The 27914-nt window shown below is 41.0% G+C and overlaps 2 protein-coding genes and 1 long non-coding RNA gene across 7 annotated transcripts in view; 2 read left to right on the top strand and 1 right to left on the bottom strand.

Moving 5' to 3' along the window:
* The window catches only part of LOC130367766 (uncharacterized), a 57444-nt gene extending 53084 nt beyond the window's left edge, over positions 1–4360 (top strand). For all 5 annotated transcript variants that reach the window (XR_008892166.1, XR_008892167.1, XR_008892170.1 and 2 more), the window contains 3 exons: positions 1130–1233; positions 2718–2794; positions 3237–4360. This is a non-coding gene — a long non-coding RNA (uncharacterized LOC130367766). The remainder of the gene's footprint in view (positions 1–1129; positions 1234–2717; positions 2795–3236) is intronic.
* ADAMTS10 (ADAM metallopeptidase with thrombospondin type 1 motif 10) overlaps positions 1–27914 on the bottom strand; it is a 206800-nt gene that overhangs the window by 80104 nt on the left and 98782 nt on the right. Inside the window, exons 7-12 of the mRNA XM_056570437.1 lie at positions 25163–25380; positions 24945–25028; positions 23791–23930; positions 22255–22298; positions 18670–18775; positions 5774–5920 (exon numbers count right to left, since the gene is read on the bottom strand). Of these exons, the coding sequence (XP_056426412.1) occupies positions 5774–5920; positions 18670–18775; positions 22255–22298; positions 23791–23930; positions 24945–25028; positions 25163–25380 (739 nt within the window). The remainder of the gene's footprint in view (positions 1–5773; positions 5921–18669; positions 18776–22254; positions 22299–23790; positions 23931–24944; positions 25029–25162; positions 25381–27914) is intronic.
* The window catches only part of LOC130367743 (tyrosine-protein kinase ZAP-70), a 318125-nt gene continuing 298688 nt past the window's right edge, over positions 8478–27914 (top strand). The window contains exon 1 of the mRNA XM_056570477.1: positions 8478–8491. The gene's annotated coding sequence lies outside the window, so the exon portion shown is untranslated. The remainder of the gene's footprint in view (positions 8492–27914) is intronic.

Raw genomic sequence — 27914 nt, 5'->3', positions numbered from 1 at the left:
TTCCTACTAAGGAGGGGGGGTTAATCTGGGGGGTACTACCTTCCTACAAGGGGGGGGGGGTTAATCTGGGGGGTACTGCCTTCCTACAAGGGGGGGGGGTTAATCTGGGGGTACTACCTTCCTACTGGGGGAAGGGGGTTAATCTGCGGGTACTACCTTCCTACTGGGGGGCAGGTAGTACCCCCATATTAACCCCCCTCACCCCCAGTAGGAAGGTAGTACCCCCAGATTAACCCCCTCCCCCAGCAGGCATGTAGTACCCCCAGATTACCCCCCCAGTAGGCAGGTAGTGCATATGGTACCGTATGGGGGCACTACCTGCCTACTGGGGGGGGGTTAATCTGGGGGTACTACATGCCTGCTGGGGGAGGGGGTTAATCTGCGGGTACTACCTTCCTACTGGGGGTGAGGGGGGTTAATTTGGGGGTACTACATGCCTGCTGGGGGAGGGGGTTAGTCTGGGGGTACTACCTGCTTACTGGGGGGGGGTTCTAATATGGGGCTACTACCTGCCTACAGGGGGGGAAGGGGGTAATCTGGGGGTACTACCTGCCTACTGGGAGAGGGTTAATCTGGGGGTACTACCTGCCTACTGGGGGGGTGGTTAATCTGGGGGTACTACATGCCTACTGGGGGAGGGGGTTAATCTGGGGGTACTACATGCCTACTGGGGGAGGGGGTTAATCTGGGGGTACTACCTGTCTACTCTGGGAGGGGGTTCTAATATGGGGCTACTACCTGCCTACTGGGGGGGAGGGGGTAATCTCGGTAGTACTACCTGCCTACTGGGAGTTAATCTGGGTCCATAATCGCAATCGCACAGTTTCCCCATATCGTGCAGCCCTACTAGCTGGCTACCTAACTACCTACATCAGTGTTTCCCAACCAGGGTGCAAAACTATGACTCCCAGCACACCCGGAAATCCAGAGGTCGTCTGGGCGCTGTAGTTTTGCAACAGCTGAAGGAACCATGGTTGGGGAATGGTGACCTACCTACATATCTGGCAACCTGCTCTGTTACTGAGTGGGACACCAAGGGGGGCATTATTACAGGTCTATAGATGAGGAGATTGTGTAGTGTTAAGGAGAGCACTGCAGAAATGCAAAGTCTAAGATGTTTGTTCTGCAGATGAAGAGAGATGAAGTTTTGGCTGGAAGAAGACATCATGGCGGTCTGAGTCGGACGGGGAAGAAAAGGAAAGAGGACAACGCTGATCAGAAAAGACGTGACCTGTGAGTTCCTTCATGTAGCTGTAATCACTTATATGGGGTATATATCCTGTGTACAGCTGGAATATACCTCTATATGGTCCTGTATATAATCACTATATGGTCCTTTATATAATCACTTATATGGTATATATACTGTGTACAGGCTTTGCGTGCGTAAGGTGGGGAGGGGGTGGAGGGGGGCCTCCGTGTCTATTTTGCTTGGGGCCCCCAAATTCCTTCAAATGGCCCTGAAAAAGGGGAATGCACTGGCGAGCTTAGCAACACCAAAAGACCTGGAAGACCACAGAAAACAACTAGTTAATAATGCAGATTTTCCTTCATAAAAAAAAAACACAACATCTAACCTAAAAACACTCTTGAGAAGTTAGGAGTTAAACTCAAGAGACGCCTTCAAGAATGTAAATACAGATTATTTATCTCAAGATGTACATCACTGGTATTACTCAAGACCAGAAAGGCCAAATTAGACTTTGCTGCACAACATCTAAAGAATCCGCCCTGTTCTGGAACAAGATTCTTTGGACAGATGAAACCTAGAAGAACCTTTATCAGAATGATAGGAACAGAATGAAATAGAAAGGGTTCATGATCTGAAGCATAGCACAACATCTGTCATACACGATGAAGGGGGGTCATGGCATAGTCAAGTACTGTATGGTTGCCAGTGAAAATGAGTCACCAATGTTTTTTAAGGACGCAGATAGATGTAGCAGGATTCTGACGTGTTTCAAACTATCTTTTCTGCTTAGATTCAGTGAAATGCTACAAAACTGATTTGACAATGCTTCACTTGATATCAGTGATACCCTTTAAGAAGCTCTTTTGTTGGTTTTGTGGTATATTTGGGTTATTATTCATGTTATCATGTTAGACTATTTACTTCATGACACCATTCTGTGCTCCCCCTCTCCACTGTTTGCTACAGGCTTCCTCCTTAAGGGATACTCCACCTCTAGACATCTTATCCCCTATCCAAAGGATACCCACCTGTTTCTGCTCCGGAAGTGCTGGAGGGTCTGGGTCCCGACCACCGGAACGGAAGTCCATGATGTCACGACTTCGCCCCTGTGTGACGTCACGCCCCATCCCATAGACTCCGCCCCCACGATCAGACATCTTATCCCCTATCCTTTGAATAGGGGATAAGATGTCTAGGGGTGGAGTATCCCTTTAGGCCTCCCTCCTGCTGGTTTCCCCGTGGCTGCAGTTCCTAGTCTGCAATTTAAATGCCAGAGTGTGCTTCTTTAATATGTCCTCTACCTATCCCTGTCTGGCATTGCCTATTTAAAGCAATAATTATATTTCACATCAAGACAAAATAAAAATGATAAAATAAATTCTTGATGTGCAATATAAATTGCTGCTACTGTTTTACTCCATCTACAGGAATTTAATTTGTGTACTTGCACTTTATCCCCTTCTACAATTTTGTTACATACCTGTTTTTATGATCATTTTCAACTCCCCCCCATATGTATTTATAGGAGCCAAACACCAGGATCTTCTCATGAATTGCCCAGTGGGATTTTCTTAGTCCTTTGTTCATTCCATATTAATTACCGTAAGTTTAAGAATTTGATGTAATGCGTTGTTTGTGTGTATTTAATAGAGATTTTTGTCTAATTGCTGATTATTTAAGTCTACGGTGTCTTATTGTAGGATTTGTTGAATGTTATTTGGTAGCATACATCATAGGTGGATTATTTGTAGGATTTAAATATTTTTCCCAGTGAAGAATTGCATGGCCTATGAGACTCCACACACCTTTTGGTGTTCTGCTCAAGGAGAAGTTTTAGCCCTTCTGTCTTACTGAAGGCAAAACTGAAGAAAGTTGCATTAAAGGCCCGGAAAAGCATCTTATGGGATAACTCAGACATGAGGGAATTTGCTATTGATTTATTATTGTATTGTATTGTATTTTTTTGTGGTATTTAGTATTTTGGCTTATGCTTGTTTACTAATTAGATCTGTTTGCCTGCTAATCATGTTTTCTGTTGTTTTAGGCTAAGTTCACTCACAGACTCTGTTTGGGGCCTCTGTCACAAAGTCTGTTCACTACAGAAAAATGAAATTGGATGGTCTATTGCACAAGAAACACCAACTGATGCTGACAGATCCAATTGATTTTAATGGGGTCCGTTTGGTTTCCAATTGGTGTCCATTCATTAGCAGAATTCGAGTCCTGAGATGTAATGTGCACAAAAATCAGCTAAAAATTTATGTTGCATGATTTAGTAAATTTAATCTAGTTTCACAAGTTTGTCTGTGTCATGCCCCTTTTTCTAAATAAAAAACAAAAAATACACAAGAATGTGTAAAGCTCGTAAAAGTGTTGCAATTTTGGCACATCCACTTGTTGGTGAATAAGCATGTGACAATTTTTTGGCACATCAGGGTGCAACTTTGGCGCAACATCCATAGTAAATCTGGGCCACTTACTACAAAGTACACGTATAACTATATTCATTTGTCCAGTTACTTTTGAACATGTGAAAATGGGGGAAATATATATAAAGAGCTAATTCTTCAGTAGTGAATAACATTTTTCCTTAAAGGGGTATTCTGGGGAACTCAACTCATCCCTTATCCACAGGATGGGGCATAAGTATCTCCTGTTTGGGGCCCGGGAACTCACCCGTCCTTAGTTCCCCTTCGGCCCCCACCTTGCAAGATGAGAAGGAGTGATGGCCTGCTAGAAGCAGGGCCAAAGATGTTGGAGGGGGAGGTGGGGGAACACGATACCACTACCAGATTGTCTACATTTTGGCTTGTATCTATTGCATCTATTCTTCATTGTTGTAGTTTGTTTATGTTGCTACCAGGCTAGCCTAGTGTTTGCACACATTTGCAATTTATATTCATATTTTTGCATACCTATTACTGCAACTAAGAGATTGGTGCAATTCTGTTGTGCAATGCCAGGCTTACTGCATTATAATTCAGTGCATTATTTTCTCTTGTTCTCATATATTGTCTGGGCAGTGTGCATATAATTGTCTGACCATCAGCATTTATATTTGTTGACTCTATGTTCCCCCACCTGCATGATTTTATGTCATATGTGTATATGTTTTTATTGGGGGATATTTGGGGTTACTTTGAATTTTGTGTTTCAATAAAATTACAATTTGACAATTATATATAGTGTGCTTTAACTATTTTATAGGGCAAGTATTTGGAGGTTTTGTGTAATAGTTTAATTTTGCCATAGTGGTTTACACTTCTAAGTGCAATGCAGTTCTACTTAGGTAGAGTTTTTGAAAATATTTTTAGAAAATATTTTTTGAAAATATTCTTTATAGGAGCACTAAAACTAGTTACAAATAGATAAACAGAAGAAAAAAACTGTGGACACAGATGGTAAATTTCTTCTGAGCTTTCTTTTCCACACAATTGACCCAATACATGAGAAGTTAGAAGGCATGATAACTTAGTGGGGTCTGTTAGATGCTGCGAAAGTCAATAATTAGAGATGAGCGAACTTACAGTAAATTCGATTCGTCACGAACTTCTCGGCTCGGCAGTTGATGACTTATCCTGCATAAATGAGTTCAGCTTTCAGGTGCTCCCGTGGGCTGGAAAAGGTGGATACAGTCCTAAGAGACTCTTTCCTAGGAATGTATCCACCTTTTCCAGCCCACCGGAGCACCTGAAGGCTGAACTAATTTACGCAGGAAAAGTCATCAACTGCCGAGCCGAGAAGTTCGTGACGAATCGAATTTACTGTAAGTTCGCTCATCTCTACCAATAATGTTAAACTATGGTTTTTTGACATGGCTTTTTCCATGTCAAAAGCCTTGCAGCTAAAACCATTTTATATAGTACTGAATAAAAAAATAAATGTGTTAAAAGGAGAAATGCAGTGCAAAACATTTACCTTTCCTTGTGCCCGGGCTGCAAAAACAAAAACTTTAACTCACCTTCCTACATTACCCCATTGCGCCGATATCGGCATCCCGGTCCTCCGGCGCTGCTCGGCTCCCTGCTTCTTAGGCTCGGAACGTCACACTGCAGTCATCGTATCACCGGCCGTAGCAATGTCCAGTCTCGGCTCGACAATGCGCTCAGCCTATCACCGGTTGAGGTGGGACATCGCTGCGGCTGCAGTGTGACATTCCTAGCCTAAGAAGCAGGGAGCAGAGCAGTACCAAAGGACCGGGACACCAATATCAGCGCAACGGGTGAACGTAGGAAGGTGAGTTAAAGTTTGTTTTTTTAGTTTTTGCAGCACCGGAAGAAGGAAAGGTAAAAATGTTGTGCCATATTTCTCCTTTTAAACCTTGTTGTTGCATAGCATTGGCAGACCCACCATATGTGGTAGCCTCATATAGTCTCCTAACAAATTGGTAGAAGGGGGTTAACATACTCACAGGTCTCCTTTTCTATGGTCCTATCAGTGAAGCCTCTTGAGTTTACATTTCTACCCTCTAACCTGTGTGACACCTCTGCTCCTGATAGTGTTGCTGTATAGACCTCTGTATACAGCTGTGCATTCATCAAATTAAACAGGGGGAATAGCAAATGTGATGATGTCACTTACTCTAAGAAACTAGTGATGTAGTCCCGACTGCAAGCTGACCATACGAAGGGATTGGTCTTCATAGTAATATGAGCAGCCATGAGTTTGGCTGTCTCTTGACCACGAGATCCACAACCGTTACCAATGCCATCATGGTTCATGCCAAATCTAAGTATATGAAAGGAAACAGCATGGTCACCACTACATTAATAAAATGAAACGTTAACAGTGCAGAACTAAAATAAAAAAAATGTTATACATTATTTTAAGGGGTACTCTGGGGAACTGAACTTATTCCCTAACCTCAGGATAGGGGGTAAGTGTCTGATCATGGGAGGTCTGACCGCTGGGGCCCACTGCGATCTCCTGAGGGGCCATCCTACTTACCCATCCTCGGCATGCCCTGGCCCCCACCTTCCTGGACGTGGGCAAGCGATGGCCCACTAAGCCAATAACTGGCTGAAGCGACATCCAGGCTCGGCCAATGTATTGCTGAGAGAGCCATCACTTGCCCATGTCCAGGAAGGTGGGGGCCAGAACGAGTCGAGGACAGGTAAGTAGGACAGGTTGTGTACAGGAGATCAACCCTCAAACACAAACTTTTCCCCTTCCTGTGGATAGGGGATTAGTGTCTGATAAGTTCAGTACCCCTTTAAGGGGTTTTCCAGGGAAATAGTCGCAACATGGCAACCCCACGATCAGCTGTTCAGGTGAGCTGTGACACCTACTGTAGATGTAAACAATGTAGGGAGCCAGAAGCCACAGCTCGATACACTGTGTACTGGCTCTGCTGAGATACTGCAGCACAGCTCCCATTGAAGTAAATGGAAACTCAGCTGCAGTAATGGCCAAACATTTATAAATAGTTTATCATTGAAAAACACCTTTTAAGGGTATATGACCTATACATAGGAAACGCTATTGACATTTGATTGATGGGTACACAAAATTCAGGAAAAATCAGTACAATAAAGAGGCTGCAGTGTTCCTGCATGTATTGCATCTATTTCAGCTAGTGTTGCTCGCGAATATTCGCAATCTGAATTTTATTCGCGAATATCGCATATTCGCGAATTCGCGAATATTCGCGAATATAGTACTATATATTCGTAATTACGAATATTCTTTTTTTTTTTTTCACAGTAAACATCACAGTGATCATCCCTCTCTGCTTACAGCTTGTGTGGTGCAAAGAAGGCTCTAATACTACTGTGTGAGACTGGTGTGCGAATTTTCGCATATACGAAAATTTGCATATGCAAATTTTTGCACATGCGAATGTTTTTGCTTGTACAGGTTTTCATATATGCAAATTTCCGCATATGTTAATTTTCGCATACGCAAATATTTGCATATGCAAAAATAAACCGCGAATATTCGCGAATATATGACGAATATTCATCCATATATTCGCGAATATTCGCGAATTCGAATATGGCCTATGCCGCTCAACACTAATTTCAGCTACTCCATATGGACAATTGTGTCTAGTACTAGTACAGACTGTCCTATTCACTTGAATAGGAGTGAGCTGCAGTACCAGGCACAATATCTGTACAGACAGGCCTCTGTATAACTCCTGACTCCTGAGGAAGCCACCGTAGCAGGCGGCAGAGCGCGTGGAGCAAGTTGTCCCCTTATCCCGCAGTGGAAACTGTCCTATGTCTGTGGACCTTTATATTTCCTCCATGGGTCCAAGTCCTTGAGTATATTTTTTCAGATTTTTTCATTTTTTCTGCTTAGTATTGCACACTCCTTTTTCAGTTAGGAGTATAGTCTATTCATATATACAAATTGCTTTTAGCACTTTGGTGTAATGTTGTCAAGTGTAAAGTGGTACTTTATTTATCATTGCTCAGGATCATTATTTATATATTTTTTCTCTGTTACATTCTTGGTGTTTTTTTGTGAGAGGGCATTATTTATACAAAACATTTTCTCACTTTACTTGTTATCTATATTGTTTGTATCATCTTATGTGGACTTGGCAGGGTTTATTTGTATTGATTTTGCGGACAGTTTCCTACCGACACGCTATTTAGCGTTAGTTAGGGGGTTGAGGTAGGTTCACGTCCCTTCTCTCTGTATATTAATTTGTGTTTTTAAGTGTTTTTAAGATGGTCTCTCCCTTTTTCCAATAAAGTAATATTTACATTTATTTGTATATGTGGTGGTGGGCATTCTTTGTGGTTGCCAGTCTTTCCCTTTTTTTTTTCTCAAAGGCCTCTGTATAAAACACCAGCAGAGGGGATCCTGAGACTGAAAACCCCAACACTCAAACATTTATGGTCAATCCAGCCTATCAAAGTCTTAGAGAACCTGTTTAAGGGCCACATGTGGCATCTTCAAAAAACTTTGTCTGTCATTATCCATGAAGGCACCACTCCACAGATTCACTAGCTATCAATGCCATGAGTTACAGCAACTGATATGCTAATAAATGCATCGACTTTGAACTAAGCGGTCACCATTGGTCAATCAGGTGAAAATGCTCAGATTTTTGCCCTGTACAGACAGCAAAGATGTTGTAGACTGTCAAGGGGGCATTCACTACTGATCAAATGTCAACATACCTACTCTTGAGAACTGTTCATTGTTGACTACCCTAGCTTACAATCTATGCACTTACTGATGAAATTAATGGCAGCTATGGTGTCCCGGTACCGTATGGTATACTGTACCTTGTGTGGTGGTCCCCAAAGTCAGAGTTCCTAGTAAGGGATGAGGTCCGTCTGCTGAGTAAGTCCCCAGTCGCCTCTTTACCTTTAAATTTGATGTGTTACATGAATAAAATGTATATAAATGTTAATTAACTTGATGCGGTCACAGGACCTTCGGTCATGTGATTCATGTTGATTCCTCTATGGTATGTTGGGTCTCATGTTTACTCATAACTCTTTATACAGAAGATTGACAGTTGTTATGGACCAGTGAGCTTAAGTCCAGCCCCTGCCCATATAAGGGAGCTGTAGCCAATTATCGCTCTCTTGGGTTGCTGCTCTCGTGGATGCCGGACTATTTTTACGGATCTGCGCAACTTACAAAGACAAGCTAGGCCAGAAGCCTGCCGGCCTCAGCCTGAAACTAAACCGTGAATTAAAATCTCAATCCCCGCTAGCGTGATTACTGGACAGAATCTAAACCCCTAAATCCAGTGGATCAGTGCAACAATTACCTTCCTAAGCTCAACAGACTCACGAGGTCCCAACCACTTGTCAAGCTCTAATAGACTTTGTTATATGGACTGTTCCTGTTCATTATTGCATAAAATCTTCAGTAAAAGTTCCGACAAGTTTCTGCAAATCTCCGGTTGTGGACAATCAATTATTTCCTATCTCCCTATCGCTCTTGGGATGGGTGGCGGTAGGACAAGCATACAGAGAATAGCCCTCACCCTGGCGTCATGAATAGAAAGGGTTAAGCAAGCACCCTTTAGTAACCGCACAGCTACACCCCATATACCCTATAACCCCAGGCTACCACACAGCTATAGCTAGTCAGTAGAGATGAGTGAAGTTACAGTGATTCAATTCGTCACAAACCTTGCGGCTCGGCAGTTGCTGACTTTAGCCTGCATAAATTAGTTCAGTTTTCAGGTCCTCCGGTGGCTGGAGACTCTCTACTAGGACTGTATACACCTTTTCCAGCCCACCGGAGCACCGGAAAGCTGAACTCATTTATGCAGGCTAAAGTCAGCAACTGCCAAGCCGAGAAGTTCATGACGAATCGAATCAATGTAACTTGGCTCATCTCTACTAGTCAGTGCAGGGTAAGTAGAAAAACGTGCATGATTCTGGGTGGCTCCACAGGAATGATGACAGCTTAAATGTTTTGAGTTTGCCAAAGGTCCTCTATTGTTTCAATTACCTGTATATGAAATTAATCTATCATCATATTTACATATAAAGGAATATTATTGATTTTGCATACTGATTCACTGCACCAATTTTGACTACATTTATTTATTTTATTTTTTTACATGTCAGCTGTGGCTGTGTAAGCCATTGTTTATTGGAGAATGAGTGTTTCTTATCTTAGATGCCATTTTGGAGTAAATGGAGCAGTATTTAATTTAACATGAGGACTATCACCATGTGGTTTTAGTCAATAATTCAGTCTTGAAATGGTTCACTGTTATAGACGGTGTATTTATTGGCTACCTTCATAAATAGTCTAGCAGACCCCTATTGTAGGCTAAGTGGTCCTATTAAGATATATACTGTGTAGACAAAGGGAGAGATTTATCAAAACCTGTGCAAATGAAAAGTTGCCCAGTTGCCCATAGCAACCAATCCAATTGCTTCTCTCATTTTGCAGAGGCCTTGTTAAAAATGAAAAAATCGATCTGATTGGTTGCTATGGGCAACTGGGCAACTTTTCCTCTGGACAGGTTTTGATAAATCTCCCAATATGTTCATACAGTGGGATAATGCAATGCATTATGTCTAGTGCGGGGACTGAGAGGGTGGTGCATGACTAAATGATTAAAAGAACACGAGACAGAATCCTGGTGCACTTATATCCAGAGTGTTTTTTGTAGAAAGGTAAGTATAATATAAATGTTTTATTTTATACAGATACTGTGGTTAAACTCATTTGTAGCATGTCTAAATATGCAGCAGTAAGGCTGAGTTTGTAGTAGTTACGACCACAGGCAACTATTAGTGTGGTATGTAGAACTTGCATATACAGTACTGCAGGTAACTACAAAATCATTATCTTACATTTGCTTTTCTATCATTTTGCTAATCATCTTTCATCACTGAGAAACATTATGATCATATGAATCCACACATCCCTCATCCTTTACACTGCCCCCTCCCCCCCATTGCTGCTATCGCTAATACTTTGCCCGCTACTGCCCCAAATACCATGGTTTAGATATAATAGTGTCTAAGGACAGGGATATATCAGGGAAACAACTAAACAATAAAGGGCCCCAGATCAAAGCACAGAATTAATTCAGACCCCAAATCAGACTAAAAGACTCCACCCTTCATGTACTGCTCTCCTTGCCACCATCTTTCACACAGACTCCGCACATGACCCCTCTGTTTCTCATAGATGTCACTTATGGCCCCTTTCTCTATAAAATACTCTGCTCATGGCCCCTCTTGCTTACTCAGACTCCACCCATGGCCTACATCTTACACAGACTCCACTTATGGCCCCTCTCTCTAACACAGACTGTACTCAGGCCCCCTGTCTTACATACATTCCACTCACGGCATGTAACTCTCACACAGTCTCCACTTATGCCCCTCCACCCTTACATAATCTCCATGCATGGCCCCTTTCTTATACAGACTCCACTTATGCCCCCCTTCCTATTTTACATAGACACTCCTCATGTCTCCCATATGCTCCATTCATGATTCCCCCTTATATAGACTCATGGCCCCCATCTTTAAAAAAGACTATGCTTTTGGCTCCTTCTTTCAGACAGATTTCCCCCCATCACTCACATAGACTACTGCTTGTGAATCCCTTTCTAAGGCTGCATTCACACCTCGTTTTCAGCCTACGGTTGCCGGATCTGGCTGGGAGAGGGGAAAACCGGGCGGTCCCGTACCCCAGTACCCCAGTCCCGTACCTACGGTTTTAGGTCCGATCACAAAACCAGATACGGGTCAAAAATGAGCCGACCAGAGTCACTGTTTGACTCCAGTTGGCTCATTAAAGAAGTACTCTAGTGCAGAGTATTCCTGCTCCGTCCTGCCCGGGCTGCAAAATAAATGAAAATGAACCATCACTCACCTCCCTGGGTTCCCGCGGAGCTCCACTACAGCTGATCAGTCCTCCGGTCCATCTCCTTCATACTTCCGTGTGTAACGAAGTGTCACATGGCGTTCAGCCTATCGCTGACCGCCGCGATGTTCTGCCTTGGCCGGCAATAGGCTGAGCGCCATGTGACGCTTCGTTACACCCTGAAGTATGAAGGAGATGGACCGGAGGACCGATCAGCTGTAGTGGCGCTCCGCGGGAACCCAGGGAGGTGAGGGATGGTTCATTTTCATTTATTTTGCAGCCCGGGCAGGACGGAGCAGGAATACTCTGCACTAGAGTACTCCTTTAAAGTAAATGGATTTCAGCGCCGGTTCGGCTGGGGTACGGGAGCGCCCGGTTTTCCCCTCCCCCAGGGGAAGGCAGCCTAAGACTGCTGCTCAGCTTCTCAAACTTGTCTCCATGCCTACCTCTCATTGCCCCATAGACTCCCTATGCTGCCCTCACTACCTAGAGCTGAAAGGATTTTTAATCATCAAAGATCCTTAACCCTGTGAGGATGAAGCCCATATTGGCCTTGAGGACACAGCAATTTTTTTCATTTTTGCATTTTCTTTTTTTTTCTCCTACCCTTTTAAGAGGCATAACAGTTATTTTGTCATCAACACATACCATAAAATGTATGGCACAACCAAAAAATATTATTTGTGGAGGGAAAACTGCAATTTTGCAAGTTTTGGGAGGTTTTGTTTTTAGGCAGTGCCTTTGAAGGTAAAAATTACTTCTTTTTTTCCCTGTGGGTCAATGTGACGAAAACGACACGCATGTTTACATGCTTCTCTAATATTGTGCTGCTTTAAAAAAACTAAAACTTTTTAATTAAAGTAAAGAAAACAAAGTATGCTTATAATTGCTGTATTCTGACACCAATAACTTTCTTGTTTTTTGTTGTAAATGGAGCTGTATTGCTACATTATGTATACAAAGCTGTCTGTTGTATATGGAGCTGTATGCAGAGCTAATTTTTTGCACTGTTGTCTGTACTTTTTGTCAGCAATTTTGGACATTGGTATATTTGGTAATTTTTACATTAACGTGTTCACTGCACAGGATCGCTAACATTATATTTTAATAGTTTGGGCATTTCCACACAGGGCGATACCAATATGTTTATATGTTTGTTTATTTAGTTTTTTCTGGAGAGGGGCTTACATTTTTAACCCCTTTGGGACTGGGCCATTTTTCTTTTTTGCACTTTAGTTTTTTCCTCCTCCCCTTCTAAAAATCATAATGCTTTCAATTTTCCACTTACAGACCCAAATCTAATTTGTAATGACATCAGTCATTTCACCACAAAATCTATGGCAAAACAAAAAAACTAAAAATTATTTGTGGGGCAAAATTGAAAAAAAAAAAAAAACACCACCACCATTATGTAACTTTTGGTGAGCTTTTAATGCCACGCAATGCATTTTTATGTTAACATGTCACCTTATAATTATTCTGTAGGTGTATACCATTAAAATGATACTCAACTCATATAAGTTTGATTTTGTTTTACTTCTGTTAAAAAAATGATAACTTTTTGTACGAAAATTAGCATGTTTAAAAATGTCCTGTTCTGACCTCTACAACATTTTTACTTTTCCGCATACAGGGATGTGTGGGGGCTCATATTTTGTGATGTGATCTCTTGTTTTTATCGGTACCATTTTTGTTTTGATGGGAATTTTTGATAGCTTTTTATAAATTTTTTAAGGATCTACAAAGTGACCAAGAATACGCAATTCTGGACTTTGGTATTGTTTTATGTATACGCCATTGACCATATGGTTAAATTAACATTATATTTTTATAGTTCCCATTTACGCATGCTGCGATACCACATGTTTATTTTTGTTTACACACACACACACACACATATATATATATATTTTTTTTTTTGGGAAAAGTTTTATCAAACTTTAAAAGTTTAAGTCACTTTTATTGCCTTTTTTTTAAACTTTTTTTACACTATTTTATAGTCCTCATAGGAGACTATTACATGCATTCATTAGATTGAATACACTGTTCAATGCTATGCCATAGCATAGCATTGATCAGTGTTATCTGTGCTCGACTGCTCCAGCCTGCCATGGCTGACTGGAGCATCAAGGGACAAATCGGACGGTGAGGAGGCAGGTAAGGACCCACCGTCCTCTCAGCTGATCAAGACACCGTGGTTTGACTGAAGTGGTCTTGATCAGCTTCACTGAGCTGCCGGCAGTGGCGGATCCAGGGGGGGGGGGCAACGGGGCAATTGCCCCCCCCCCCCGAGATTTCTGCCCCCCCGTATAATACTAGTAAAATAGCATAGTGGAGCGGGAGGTGTCAGCTCCCGCTCCCTCATTCACTGTTTATTAACCCTTTTGCCGGCGCGGCACGGCTGCGGGGACTCTATACAAAGTGCTGCTGACAGGCCGGCGCGATGACATCACATTATCGCGCCGGCGCCGGAAGATCCCGTCCCCGTGGCTCGTCGCTCGGCTCGTCTGCAGTGCACACTGAGCTGCCTGGGTGACGCTGCCAGTAAGAAGATTTTCGGCGGGGGAACAAAATCTAAGTGTAAATTTTTTTTTTCTGTTTAAAAGAGTCAACTATGGCACTGGGGTCAGGTGGCAATTATGTGGCACAGGAAAGGAGAAATTTAATGTGAGCGGCCTATGACAGGGGGCATTATATGTTAAGAGCACTGACCCTGTCATGTGTCTCTCACATATAATGCCCCCTGTGCTGTGCCCCTCACATATATTGTACCCCTTATGTATAATGCCCCCCTTAGGGGCTGAACTGGGGGCATTATATGTGAGGGTCACTTCACAGGGGGCATTATATGTTGGGGCACAGGACAGGGTGTATTATATGTCAGGGTCACATCACAGGGGGCATTATATGTTGGGGCACTGGACCCCCACACATCACAGGGGGCATTATATGTTAGAGGAGCATGACATATAATGCCCCCTGTCCTATGCCCCAACATATAATGCCCCCATCTTGCTCCCCTAACATATAATGCCCCCTGTGCTGTGCCCCAACATATAATGCCCCCGCCATGCTCCCCTAACATATAATGTCCCCTGTGCTGCGCCCCTCATATAATGCTCTCATCATGTGACCTTCACATATAATGCCCCGTCCTGTGCCCCAACATATAATGCCCCTGTATGTGACCCTCACATATAATGCCCCCTGTCCTGTGCCCCAACATATAATGCCCCCTGTGATGTGACCCTCACATATAATGCCACCTGTCCTGTGCCCCAACATATAATGCCCCCATCATGCTCCATTGACATATAATGCCCCCGTCCTGTGCCCCAACATATAATGCCTCTGTCATGATCCCCTGACAGGGGCATTATATGTTGGGGCACAGGACAGGGGGCATTATATGTGAGGATCACATCACAGGGGGCATTATATGTGAGGGGCACAGCACAGGGCAATATATGTTAGGGGAGCATGACGGGGGCATTATATGTTGGGGCACAGGACAGGGGGCATTATATGTGAGGGGGGCATGACGGGGGCATTATGTGTAAGGGGCACAGGAGGCATATGTGAGGGGCACAGGACAGAGGGAATTATTATCTGGGGGAAACAGGTCAGACATTATTATTATGTGAGGGTGCAGGACGGGTCATAATTATTATATGTGGGGGACAAGATTGGGCATTATTACTATTTATGAGGGGCATAGAATGTTTTGCATTTTAGAGGTATAGTTTATATTATGAAGGAATTTCTGGGGTACTACGATATTTATGGGCCACAATACATTACAGTATTGTATTCAGAAGGTGCAGTGTGTAGTAGTATTATATTCAAAGAACGCAGTATGTGCTAGTAATATTCAGAGAGCACAGTGTGTGGTAGTATTATATTCAAAGAGCGCAGTATGTGCTAGTAATATTCAGAGAGCACAGTGTGTGGTAGTATTATATTCAAAGAGCACAGTATGTGCTAGTAATATTCAGAGAGCACAGTGTGTGGTAGTATTATATTCGGAGAGCGCAGTATGTGCTAGTAATATATTCAGAGAGTGCAGTGTGTGGTAGCATTATATTCAGAGAGCACAGTGTGTGGTAGTATTATATTCAGAGGTACAGTGTGGCGGGTTTATATTCAGAGAGCACAGTGTGTGGTAGTATTATATTCAGAGAGCGCATTATGTGCTAGTAATATATTCAGAGAGCGCAGTGTGTGGTAGTATTATATTCAGAGAGCACAGTGTGTGGCGGGTTTATATTCAGAAAGCGCAGTATGTGGTAGTGTTATATTCAGAGGTACAGTGTTTAGCTTTATTATAATAATTATTGTTTTCATATAGAGGATCAGAATTCACTGACAAATCAAGGAGCTATCTGGGCATCATTTTCTTCAGAAAGAAGACTTAGCTGACAAAGTCCTGGCGGTATGTACCATCTGAATTAGTTAAGGAAAGACTATAGAGAAGAGGTCACCTGTAGTCACTGATATCATTCTGTATTCTTCTCACTATGTCCCATCAGAGCTGTAGTCACTTGCAAGTTCTACAGTTATGACGAGTGAAACTACAACTCCCAGCATAACCTTACCACTGCTTAAGTGATTCTGGGAGCTGTAGTATTAAATGGTAAAAATTTCTTCTGCACCTTCCCATTCTGTGACAGTTGATATATTTAATTATTATACTGGAAATTATTTTCTACAACGTGCTACACCGCGGGCATCACAACAGGCTAAAAAATTACTTTGGGGGAAGAAGGGGTATGGGGTGACACCTTTTTTTGCCACATCGGGTGACATCAACCCACGAGCAGGGATTGGCTGTGTAGACATGTGGCATCAGGATGGTCACAGAGTGATGGAGCCCAAGCTCAGCCTGGTGAAGCAGCGCAAAGGAAGAGGAAGCTGGAAACACAGGGCTGTTTTATGATATCTTACTCTGAGAGAGTGGGAGCCCATGGGGACCCAGAGCAGACTATGAAAAGGTTGGTCATCAATATTATGGGGCACTTTGAGGGGCACCATTAGTATGACAGGGGGATATGGGGTTCAATAAGGGAGAAAAGGGGGACCATAGGTACCGGTTGGTGTGAGGGAGCGGAGCAAGGGGAGCAGTAAGTAAGTATTTATATATACACTTTTCGAGGTGTATTCTTTTTCATAAAGATTATATGGGACAGTTTGAGAAAAAATATTTTATATAAGGGGATATCATTTTATATGGGGCATTGTGGGGGGACACTAAATGTGTTGCATTAATATATATATGGGAATACAGGATATACAACGTTTTGAGGCAGGGGTTGAAAGATAGGGATCCCAGACAGTAATAGTTCTGTATTATACTCCCAGGGCTGTGATTACTATTTTATTGGTGTGAAAAAAGACCAGAGTTCATAAAATTCATCCTATATCCCTAATGAGTTCCTACCGAGTTGATACAGAGGAAGGCAAAAAACCCTCATACTAGAGGTATAAATTCCTTCCCAACTCCAAATATGGCATCAGAATAAATCCCTGGATCAACGTTCTGTTCTCTTTTATTGAGTTCACCATGACCACCTTCTCTGGAAGAGAGTTCCACAGTCTTAATGCTCTTACAGTAAATAACCCCTGTCTGTGCTAGCCCAATCAGAAATCAGACATAGATCAGGTGATGTTGTCTTGATGGGAGGGGCTGCTTTCACTGAGGAGACAACGTGGATCTAAAAAATGAATTTTTCTCTCACTTCCTGCATGTAAGTGACAGCTGAAAGAGGAAAACTGTTGTATATAGCTAATGAATTATATTTAGACAAATTCATAGGTTGGTGAGAGGGAAAGAATGGGCTATGGATTTAGTTCCCCGGAGTACCCCTTTAATGTTATGTTTTTGCAAGTATTCATCCAGTTGCTCTTTAAACGTCTGTTCAGACTCTCTCAAAAAACACATCTGCAGGCAGAGGATTCCACATCTTTCTTGTTTTTTGTGTAAAAAACATTTTCCTTTGCCTTAGAAAAATCCCCTTTCTTCCAGTCTAAATGTGTGACCATGTGTCCTATATAAAGCCCTGTTTATGTACACATTCTATTATATTGTACATAAACTGCTTAAAATGTGTTATGATCTTTGTAATATTTATATATCTGTTTGTATTCTAATGCCATGTTCACGCTACAGAATTTCTGTACAGAGAATCTCTGTGCGGACAGCCGTCTCCTAGAAGGCTATGCATTTTGTGCGGTGTCTGCAGAAAGATTGAACGGGTTTATTGTTTCTGCAGATACAGTAATGGGAATTTCCGTGCTGTAAAAAAATAATCTGGCATGGAAATTCCGTTGTGTGCACAGTACAGCAGAATCTTGTTGAATTCAACGGGACTATGCTGCAGCAGAATTTCCATGCCAAATTCCTGTATGATACAGTTCCGTGAGCAACAAATCTTATTTTCTCTCCACCAACACAAAATATACTGATAGTGCCCCTCCCGAGACTAGACTCTGGATCCGCCCCTGGCTGCCGGAAAGTCTTTTTTTTTTTAGCATTTTAGACGCATTGTCCGGCATTAAGCAAGGGTCCCTGTGGCTGATAACTCAGCTCCTAAGAGGTTAAAATATATATATATACATATATTTTTGCTACTTTACTTTTTTTTTTCTTTCTCCATAGTGAACTATTATTAGCAATCTTTCGATTGCTCTTACTGTTCAGTGATATGCAATGGCACAGTTTCACTTCATGTTTCTAGGAGAGACTATTTTTCTGTATAAAATAACTGATGACAATGCATAATCTGTTTGACATGTGCATAATCTCAAAGGTAGGACAGGAAAAAAAAATGCTCCTGCTTTTGTCACTGACCCACCTCAACCAGTGATAGGCTGAGCAGGCATGTCCTGTGAGTTGAGACAAAACCAGGAAGTGCTGCTCAGTTGGGACTGGGCATTACGGGGAAGGATGTGGCAGGGGATTGGGGTAGATGGGAATAATCCTTTTTTTTTTTTCCTTCCAATCAGTACCCTTACACAAGAATTTTGTTGGGCAAGACAACCAGTCTAGGACATTGTAACGTATATGGGGGGAGTTTTTTTTTAATACCTGTGTACTAAGCTCTAGACTGCTGTCTTTTCTTAAAAGCAGTATAAGCAAGTGGTAGACATTACAGTACATGGAACTCACTCACGTGTGTCCCACCTCGTGTGCAATTGTGAAGGCTGTGGCGAGGCCAATATCTTCATTTATACTGCAGCTTCTCTCTCTTTCACACATTCCACCTACTGGTGCCAAGCCTAGGCATAAAAAAAAACAAATATAGATATTACAGATAACTTCCTATCACCTAGGAGTGACATATTTATTACTTGGAATTGGTATATACCACCAAAAGAAAAGGTAAGGTGTCCAAATGTATTAACACAAAAATAAAAAATAAACGGGAACCTTACAATAAAACTTTACTTTTAAATTATTAATGAGAAATACAATGTTCTTATATAGATTTTTCGACCGCCACCATTTTTCTTTATGCTTGGTAATTTTGTCAAAGTCACATAGTTACATTCATTCACAGTTACAGCTGCCGTTTACCCAGTATAACTCCCATAATCCTCATATATGCTGCAATTTTGTTACAGAGAAAAAGTACATCTGTCCATTTTTCATATAACAGCATCAGACTGTTGCACATATTTCCTCTTGTGTCCATACCTATTTTTCTCTTGTCCCTGTATTGGTTACAGGAATACACAATTCGAAAAATTGGAAAAAATAGAAAAAAACACAAGTGCACCAGAACCAAAGTCCTATTCATGATTTGTACACGTAGGGGGATTTATCAAAATCTGTGCAAAGGAAAAGTTGCCCAGTTGCTCATAGCAACCAATGAGATTGCTTCTCTCATTTTGCAGAGGCCTTGTTAAGAATGAAAGAAGTGATCTGATTGGTTGCTATGGGCAGCTTTTCCTCTGGAAGGTTTTGATAAATCTCCCCCATAATATATATATATATATATATATATATATATATATATATATATATATATATGAATGTACTCTTCTTCGTCACTGTGCACATGGAAGAATTGCAACACTTCTGTGTTATTGATAGGAAACAAAATTCTTTATATCGTGTTATAAGTTATTTAATTAATATTATAAGTGTAATATAATTGTAATATAATTGTAATATAATTTTCGACCACAATGCCCATGTGAGCACTTGTGTTCCTATGCACACTTTGCTTTTTTAACCTCTTCAGGACGCAGGGCGTATCCATACGCCCTGCATCCTGAGTCCTTAAGGACGCAGGTCGTATGGATACGCCTGTGGGAATTCCAGTCCCCGCCGCTAGCCGGTTGGGGACCGGATCGGGATGCCTGCTGAAATCATTCAGCAGGCACCCCGGCACATCGCCCAGGGGGGTCCTGAGACCCCCCCATGTCGGCGATCGGAGAAAATCACATGTCAATTCAGACATGCGATTTTCTCCAATTCCGGGCTGATCGGGTCTCTGGTGACCCGATCACCCGGAAAATAGGGCTGATCGGAGTTGTCAGCGACAGCCCCGATCAGCCTAAGGGATAGGGGTGAGGTCGCAGAGCTGCGATCTCCTCCTATCCCCTGCCATTAGTCAGAACGGAGTTCTGACCAATGGCATAGCAGGACAGGGGGTTGCCCGCCCCTGGATGTCGAGGGGATCGTGGGAAGAAGATGGAGGCCGTACCTGCAGGAGAAGATGCCTGGGGACCCGGGATCTTCGCTGGAGACTGCTGGATACTGGATCAGGTAGGGAATTGATGGTGGTGGGGGGGGGGGGGGAATTTAAAGTGAAAGTAAAACTGCGGCAACCACAAGGAAGGCCAAACTGCAACTCCCAGCATGCCCATACAGCTAAAGGCTGTCTCGGCATGCTGGGAGTTTTAGTTTTGCAACAACTGGAGGGTCACGGTTTGGAGACCACTGTTACAGTGGTGCCCAAACGGTAGCCCTCCAGATGTTGCCAAACTACAACTCGCAGCATGCCTAGACCACACAGGCATGCTGGGAGTTGTAGTTCTGTAACATCTGTCCCTTCAGATTTAGCAATTTTCATGACATTTTTGAAAATTGCTGCTCTACTTTGAAGCCCTCATAACTTTTTCAAAAAGCAAAAATATGTCCATTTTATGATGCCAACATAAAGTGGACATATTGTATTTGTGAAGAAAAATAAAATGTATTGTGAATATCCATTTTCCTTACAATTAGAGAGCTTCAAAGTTAAAAAAAATGCTAAATTTTCTAAATATTCATGACATTTTGGGATTTTTCACCAAAAAAGGATGCAAGTAATGCCGAAAATTTATCACCAAAATAAAGTAGATTATATCAAGAATCAGAATATTCGGTAAAAGCGTTTTCGCGTTATTAATTCGTAAAGTGACGGTGGTCAGAATTGCGAAAAAGGGCTCAGTCCTTAAGGTGAAAAAGGGCTGCGTCCTTAAGGGGTTAATGCACTTAAATGATATGAAATGACCACTTTTCCTTTAGCATCACAATATATATGATGTTTCCTAATGTGTGAATATGCTCCCACCATACACACTTTGCATTTTTTATGCGGTTTTAGTACTGTTCACAAACAAGGTTCAAGTTGCCATCATTCACAGCTCAGTAGATGTTGTATCACCATTCGTATGCTATGCTATCCCAAGCTATAGAAAGTGCATTGTCCAAGACTCCCATTTACTTATTAGCAATGTTCATAGTGTCCATGCTTTTGTGTAGTTTACTCAAAGCTGAATTCACATGTGCATTGATTGACTATAAGGTGCTTTATCTGTACTATTGGTATTTGTTATAGTGTCCTTAGACTTGCACTATTTGTATTTAGGTCAAGTAATCACATTTCTATTTAGGCAGTCAAAAAATAGATGCATAGGGGGAGATTTATGAAAAACTGTCCAGAGAAAAAGTTGCTGAGTTGCCCATAGCAACCAATCAGATTGCTTCTTTAATTTATAAAAGGCCTGTGAAAAATTTAAAAAGCAATCTGATAGGTTCCTCTGGGCAGGTTTTGATAAATCCCCCCCATGTTGTTAAAAAAAAAAAAAACATGAAGTTGAATCACAGGTGTCCATATCTCATCGGGTTCAACGTTTTTCTTTGCCAAAATATTCAGAAACCATCTTGCGGCTTTCCTTATCTGTTTAGTGCTGTTTGATGTGCAACTCTGATGGCGGTCGTACAACAAACCTCATACTACTTCCTCCTTTTAAAGGACTAGATGCCCACCCACTTTCTTTAGTTTAGGAAAGTTCATCCCCTTTCCAAAGGATAGGGGATGTGTTAGATCTCCTGTACAGTGCTCCAGCACTCCTCGTGAGCGGAGCGGTGGTCGGCAGTGCCCTCCCTGCATCTCTATGGGAAATCCAAATCGCTGTTCTCGTGTATCTCCCGATCTCGTGCAGAGAGGGCGAGTGAACCACCACTTTTTTGCAGTGGTTGACACAGCTCCATGCATGGGGAAAGCAGAGGCGCCATGCAGGAGATCACTGGGGGTCCTAGTGGTTGGACCACCACGACCTGACTCTCATCATCTATCCATTTTTATAGGAGATACATTTTACTAAACTGGACTAATTCCTTAATTTCATTAATTATAGCAGTAAGGATTATATCCCATATTTGGTTTATCCAATGCTTTTAGATGACAAATTTGACCAAAACGTATCTATCATTTAATGTACCCAAAGGGGTGCTGAAACACTGTTAAGGTTTTATATCTTACCCAAAGTTCCACATGGCTTATTTTTGTAAATACAAATGTCGTATCTGAAAAAAAAAAAACAGACATGCATTTACTTGTAACCAATACAGATATGAAAGATGCCTGGTTGTCAATTTAATTCCACACAAACAGTCAATTTTCTGGAAGGTTTCAGAAGGAAAGTGGGTGTGTATGTACACTATTTTGGATGTTGCATCACTTGCAACTCTTTCCCAACACAGTGAATTTTTGTGGCAACATGTTTTTCTCTACTACCTTGTATTTCCAAAAACATTATTTTTTTCTTGCTAAGATAGCCTAAAAGAGTTTTTGTAAAAACAATTTTTTTTTTTATTATTAAAAATCAAAAAAAAATTTTTGGGTGGGGGAGGGGTGAAAGATTAAATACTGTTTTGTGGCACTTACTATGTGGTGAAAATGGAAAGTTACCTTTACGTCATTATAATATTTACTTTTGTTCAAAATTACAATTTAAAAAATTTACGTTGTTTCCCCATATTCTTAGAATAACAACTTTTTAGTTTTCAGTGAATGGAACTTTGTAAGGGCTTGATTTTGCAGAGCATGCTGTGGATTTTTCTTGCTGCTATTTCGGGGACTTTTTGATGACTTTCTGTATAAGTTATAAGCAGTAGAAATAGAGAAGTGCTCATGCCGCTGTACAGAACACTGGTGAGACCTCACTTGGAGTATTGTGCACAGTACTTGAGGCCATATCTCCAGAAGGATAGAGATACTCTAGAGAGTTCAGAGAAGAGCTACTAAACTAGTACATGGATTGCAGGATAAAACTTGCAAGGAAAGATTAAAGGACCTTAATATGTATAGCTTGGAAGAAAGAAGAGACAGATGGGATATGATAGAGACTTTTCAATACATAAAGGGAATCAACATGGTAAAGGAGGAGAGCATATTTAAAAGCAGAAAAACTACCACAAGAGGACATAGTTTTAAAATAGAGGGGCAAAGGTTTATGCAGTAGTATTATTTTACTGAGAGAGTAGTGGATGCATGGAATAGCCTTCCTGCAGAAGTGTTCGCTGCAAATACAGTGAATAAGATTATCCTTCATATAAGATAGGGCCAGGGACTATTGATAGGATTCAGATTATTGGGCAGACTAGATGGGCCAAATGGTTCTTATCTGCCGACACATTCTATGTTTCTATGTATCACATGAGTTTAATAGTTTGGCAATTTTGTAATGAATGGAAATTTTTTTTTTTGATTGTAATAGTTGTTTTTTTTTATATTGTTTAACAAGTTACTTTTTGCCATATGAATAGTTATGTATTAAAGCGTATTGTGGCTTATCACACTTTTCTATTGAGCCCTGCTTCTAACAGGACCTAATAGGAACACTTAGATGGTAGACCTGGAGATAACCTTTTTAAGTTCATCAAATTTTGAATACTATAGTTTAGAGACTGCTAAAAAAAATCTTTGCAACAAGTATTCTATGACATCTGTATAACTCAAAGAGGCACTTGGAACATGAATGACGTACATTTGTATCCTCGATTATAGTTTGTGTACCTGGTTATTAAGACAGCTGTATCATGATCAGCAATTCCATTCTCGGTGATTGCATTCCCATTACGGCTTACAATAGATTTTTGCCATCGACAGAAACTGTCAAGAGACTTTCCAGCATGGTGATTGATTTCCAAGGTTGGCTGTTGAATGAGTTTGTCTGTTAGTGAACTAAATGACACATAATGCATGAGGATTTTGCTATAACTTATGATGGGGATATAACTAAATGGGCAAATCTACCCTTGAGTGCTACCAAACAATTGGCAGTTCAAAGAGTCTCCACACTGTCCACCTTTGGTATTCACCTCCGTGGGACATAGAAGCTCCAGGGTGTGTGTGTGTGGGGGGGGGGGGGGGGACAATAAAAGAGGAACACTAGTATGTGGGCGCTCGTGGGGACTGAAATAAATAACCATAGAATAGGGACTTGAAAAAAAAAAGGGTTTATTAGGGGTAAAATGGACAACGCGTTTCGAGTTATCAAACTCTTCGCCAGGTCTGACGAAGAGTTAAATCATTCAAAATGCGAGCGCCTAAATACTAGCATTCCTCATTTATTGTTTCCCCCCCACACCCCTGGAGCTCGTCCATCCCACAGAGGTGAATACCTTAGGTGGACAGTGTGGAGACTCCGTGAACTGCTGATTAAGACACAATCTCCTCAGGATTTTGCAGTCCGAACACCGAGGCTGAACTACGAGACTCTGCAGACACACCAGTTGTTGTGTCAATGCTTCTTACGGTGTTGTGCTCTTAGCACAACATACTCAGTTAAGCATGATAAATTTGTTTTGTCTTTCTAAATCTAATATTGCCTGGATTTAACAGCACATAAAGCGCTCTTGTTCCTTTTTTTGTTTCTTTTCTTTTAAACCTAACTTATGACTTGATGTTTGAGAGTGCTCATACAAGGGTGCTAGTGACCATGGCTACAGTTTGCAATATACAATTATTTTCAGGCAGCATCTAGACTTGCAGCTTGGAACAAAGGCTTTCAAGGTACAATAAGCAGTAAATCACAAGCACTATCCACTGTCACTAGTGAAGTGTGTAAAAGCACCCTGAAAGTGTCACACTTAAATATAATGGAAAATGATACAAAAACAGGTTTAGGCTAATATGCATTTATTTTGTTAATAACCATTACAATTCACCTGGTCTTCAGTCAACAGGATTAGCCTTGTCACCATTATGTTCACAATGTTCCCCAGACTAGAGTCCTGGAAAAGTTTGGCAACCTGACCTCCAGGAAACAAGAAAATATCAGTCTTAAAATCATTGGAAAAAAGGCTGAAGATGGAATGTATGTGTCATGAATACACAAATGATATCTTCATGTGGGCTTTATGAATGGTCAGGGTCTAATACTTACAATGTTCATGATAGCGAGGATATACTGCTCAATGTCCCTTCTCCCATGATATCCAATCATCATTTTGTCAGCAACAACCAGAGTCTCCACATATCTCTCTGTGCTAACTGATCGCTTAAGAGGAAGAGGTCCGCGCTGTGTTTGATTGGATGTTGGTCTTAATGGAGGAGGCCTTGGATTTCTTAACCACCAATGACGATCCCTCCAGGGTTTGTCATCTATTGGAAAAAAATAATTCCCTTTAAAATGTAATTATGTACATGACGTACATGACTGTGTCCAATACTTTGGCATGAACACAGATTAACAGATAAAAGTTATTTAAAACTGGAAATGTGTTTGCTATATAAATAAAGATCACATCTGTATGATTTCTATAGTGGAAGTTTAAATATTAACTTTACTTAAAGATATACCGCATATGTACAGATTGGAGAAAAGAAGACTGCGTACCTAATAAAATCTAAATGAGACGTATTTAATCACCAGGACATATGCAAGGCTTTAATCTCCAAGTGTTTTTATCAAGTATTCCTATAATGGAATTGTCAGGTACCTATGTCACCCCACATGTTATAGGCAATTACTCTGAATACTTATTACACATCACATTGGCAATTAATGGCTGTTTGATAGATAACATTGTTATGAAGTTATGATACAATGTTTAAAACAAACAGAGATGAAGACAAAGGCACTCTTATAAACACTTGAGTAACAAGTAAACACTTGATGTTGGCACAAGAATTCAACAAGCTTAAGGCTGTCTGATGCTTGGGCAACACAAAACAAGTGAGGCATGGAGAAGAAAATTGGTAGACTGGGCAATGCCAGGTATTCTTACTATATTAGATCATAGAAAAGGTTACTAGTAGGCATCACTGACAGATGAACATCATAACAAAGTTCATAAGATTAACCCCTTAAAGACTCCGCCCATTTTCACCTTAAAGGGGTTATCCGGGAAAATTTTTATTTTTTATTTTTTACATCAACTGGCTCCAGAAAGTTAAACAGTTTTGTAAATTACTTCTATTAAAAAAATCTTAATCCTTTCAATACTTATGAGCTGCTGAAGTAGAGTTGTTCTTTTCTGTGTAAGTGCTCTCTGATGACACCTGTCTCGGGAACTGTCCAGAGTAGAAGCAAATCCCCATAGCAAACCTCTTCTACTCTGTGCAGTTCCCAAGACATACAGAGATGTCAGCAGAGAGCACTGTTGCCAGACAGAAAAGAACAACTCAACTTCAGTAGCTGATAATTATTGGAAGTAATTTACAAATTTACAAATCTGTTTAACTCTCTGGAGCCAGTTGAGATATATATATATATATATATATATATATATATATATATATACATAATTTTTTTCCTGGAATACCCCTTTAACCCCTTAAGGACCAGGCCATTTTATACCTTAAGGACCGGAGCGTTTTTTGCAATTCTGACCACTGTCACTTTAAACATTAATAACTCTGGAATGCTTTTAGTTATCATTCTGATTCCGAGATTGTTTTTTCGTGACATATTCTACTTTAACTTAGTGGTAAAATGTTATGGTAACTTGCATCCTTTCTTGGTGAAAAATCCCAAAATTTGATGAAAAAAATGAAAATTTTGCATTTTTCTAACTTTGAAGCTCTCTGCTTGTAAGGAAAATGGATATTCAAAATATATTTTTTTGGGGTTCACATATACAATATGTCTACTTTATGTTTGCATCATAAAATTTATGAGTTTTTACTTTTGGAAGACACCAGAGGGCTTCAAAGTTCAGTAGCAATTTTGAAATTTTTCACAAAATTTTCAAACTCACTATTTTTCAGGGACCAGTTCAGTTTTGAAGTGGATTTGAAGGGTCTTCATATTAGAAATACCCCATAAAAGACCCCATTATAAAAACTACACCCCCTAAAGTATTCAAAAAAACATTCAGTAAGTGTATTAACCCTTTAGGTGTTTCACAGGAATAGCAGCAAAGTGAAGGAGAAAATTCAAAATCTTCATTTTTTACACTCGCATGTTCTTGTAGACCCAATTTTTGAATTTTTGCAAGGGATAAAAAGGAAAAATTTTTTACTTGTATTTGAAACCCAATTTCTCTCGAGTAAGCACATACCTCATATGTCTATGTTAATTGTTCGGCGGGTGCAGTAGAGGGCTCAGAAGGGAAGGAGCGACAAATGGTTTTTGGGGGGCATGCCGCATTTAGGAAGCCCCTTTGGTGCCAGGACAGCAAAAAAAAAACACATGGCATACCATTTTGGAAACTAGACCCCTCAGGGAACGTAACAAGGGGTAAAGTGAACCTTAATACCCTACAGGTGATTCACGACTTTTGCATATGTAAAAAAAATATATATTTTTTTTACCTAAAATGCTTGGTTTCCCAAAAATTTTACATTTTTAAAAAGGGTAATAGCAGAAAATACCCCCCAAAATTTGAAGCCCAATTTCTCCCGATACAGAAAACACCTCGCATGGGGGTGAAAAGTGCTCTGCTGGTGCACTACAGGTCTCAGAAGAGAAGGAGTCACATTTGGCTTTTTGAAAGCAAATTTTGCTCTGGGGGCATGCCGCATTTAGGAAGCCCCTATGGTGCCAGAACAGCAAAAAAAAACACATGGCATACCATTTTGGAAACTAGACCCCTCGGGGAACGTAACAAGGGGTAATGTGAACCTTAATACCCTACAGGTGTTTCACGACTTTTGCATATGTAAAAATATATATTTTTTTTTTACCTAAAATG

Source organism: Hyla sarda, chromosome 1 (genome assembly GCF_029499605.1).
Source record: "Hyla sarda isolate aHylSar1 chromosome 1, aHylSar1.hap1, whole genome shotgun sequence".
NCBI classification, from domain to species: domain Eukaryota; kingdom Metazoa; phylum Chordata; class Amphibia; order Anura; family Hylidae; genus Hyla; species Hyla sarda.
The sequence above is the reverse complement of the archived record's forward strand: the minus strand, read 5'-3'. Positions and strand labels throughout refer to the sequence as shown.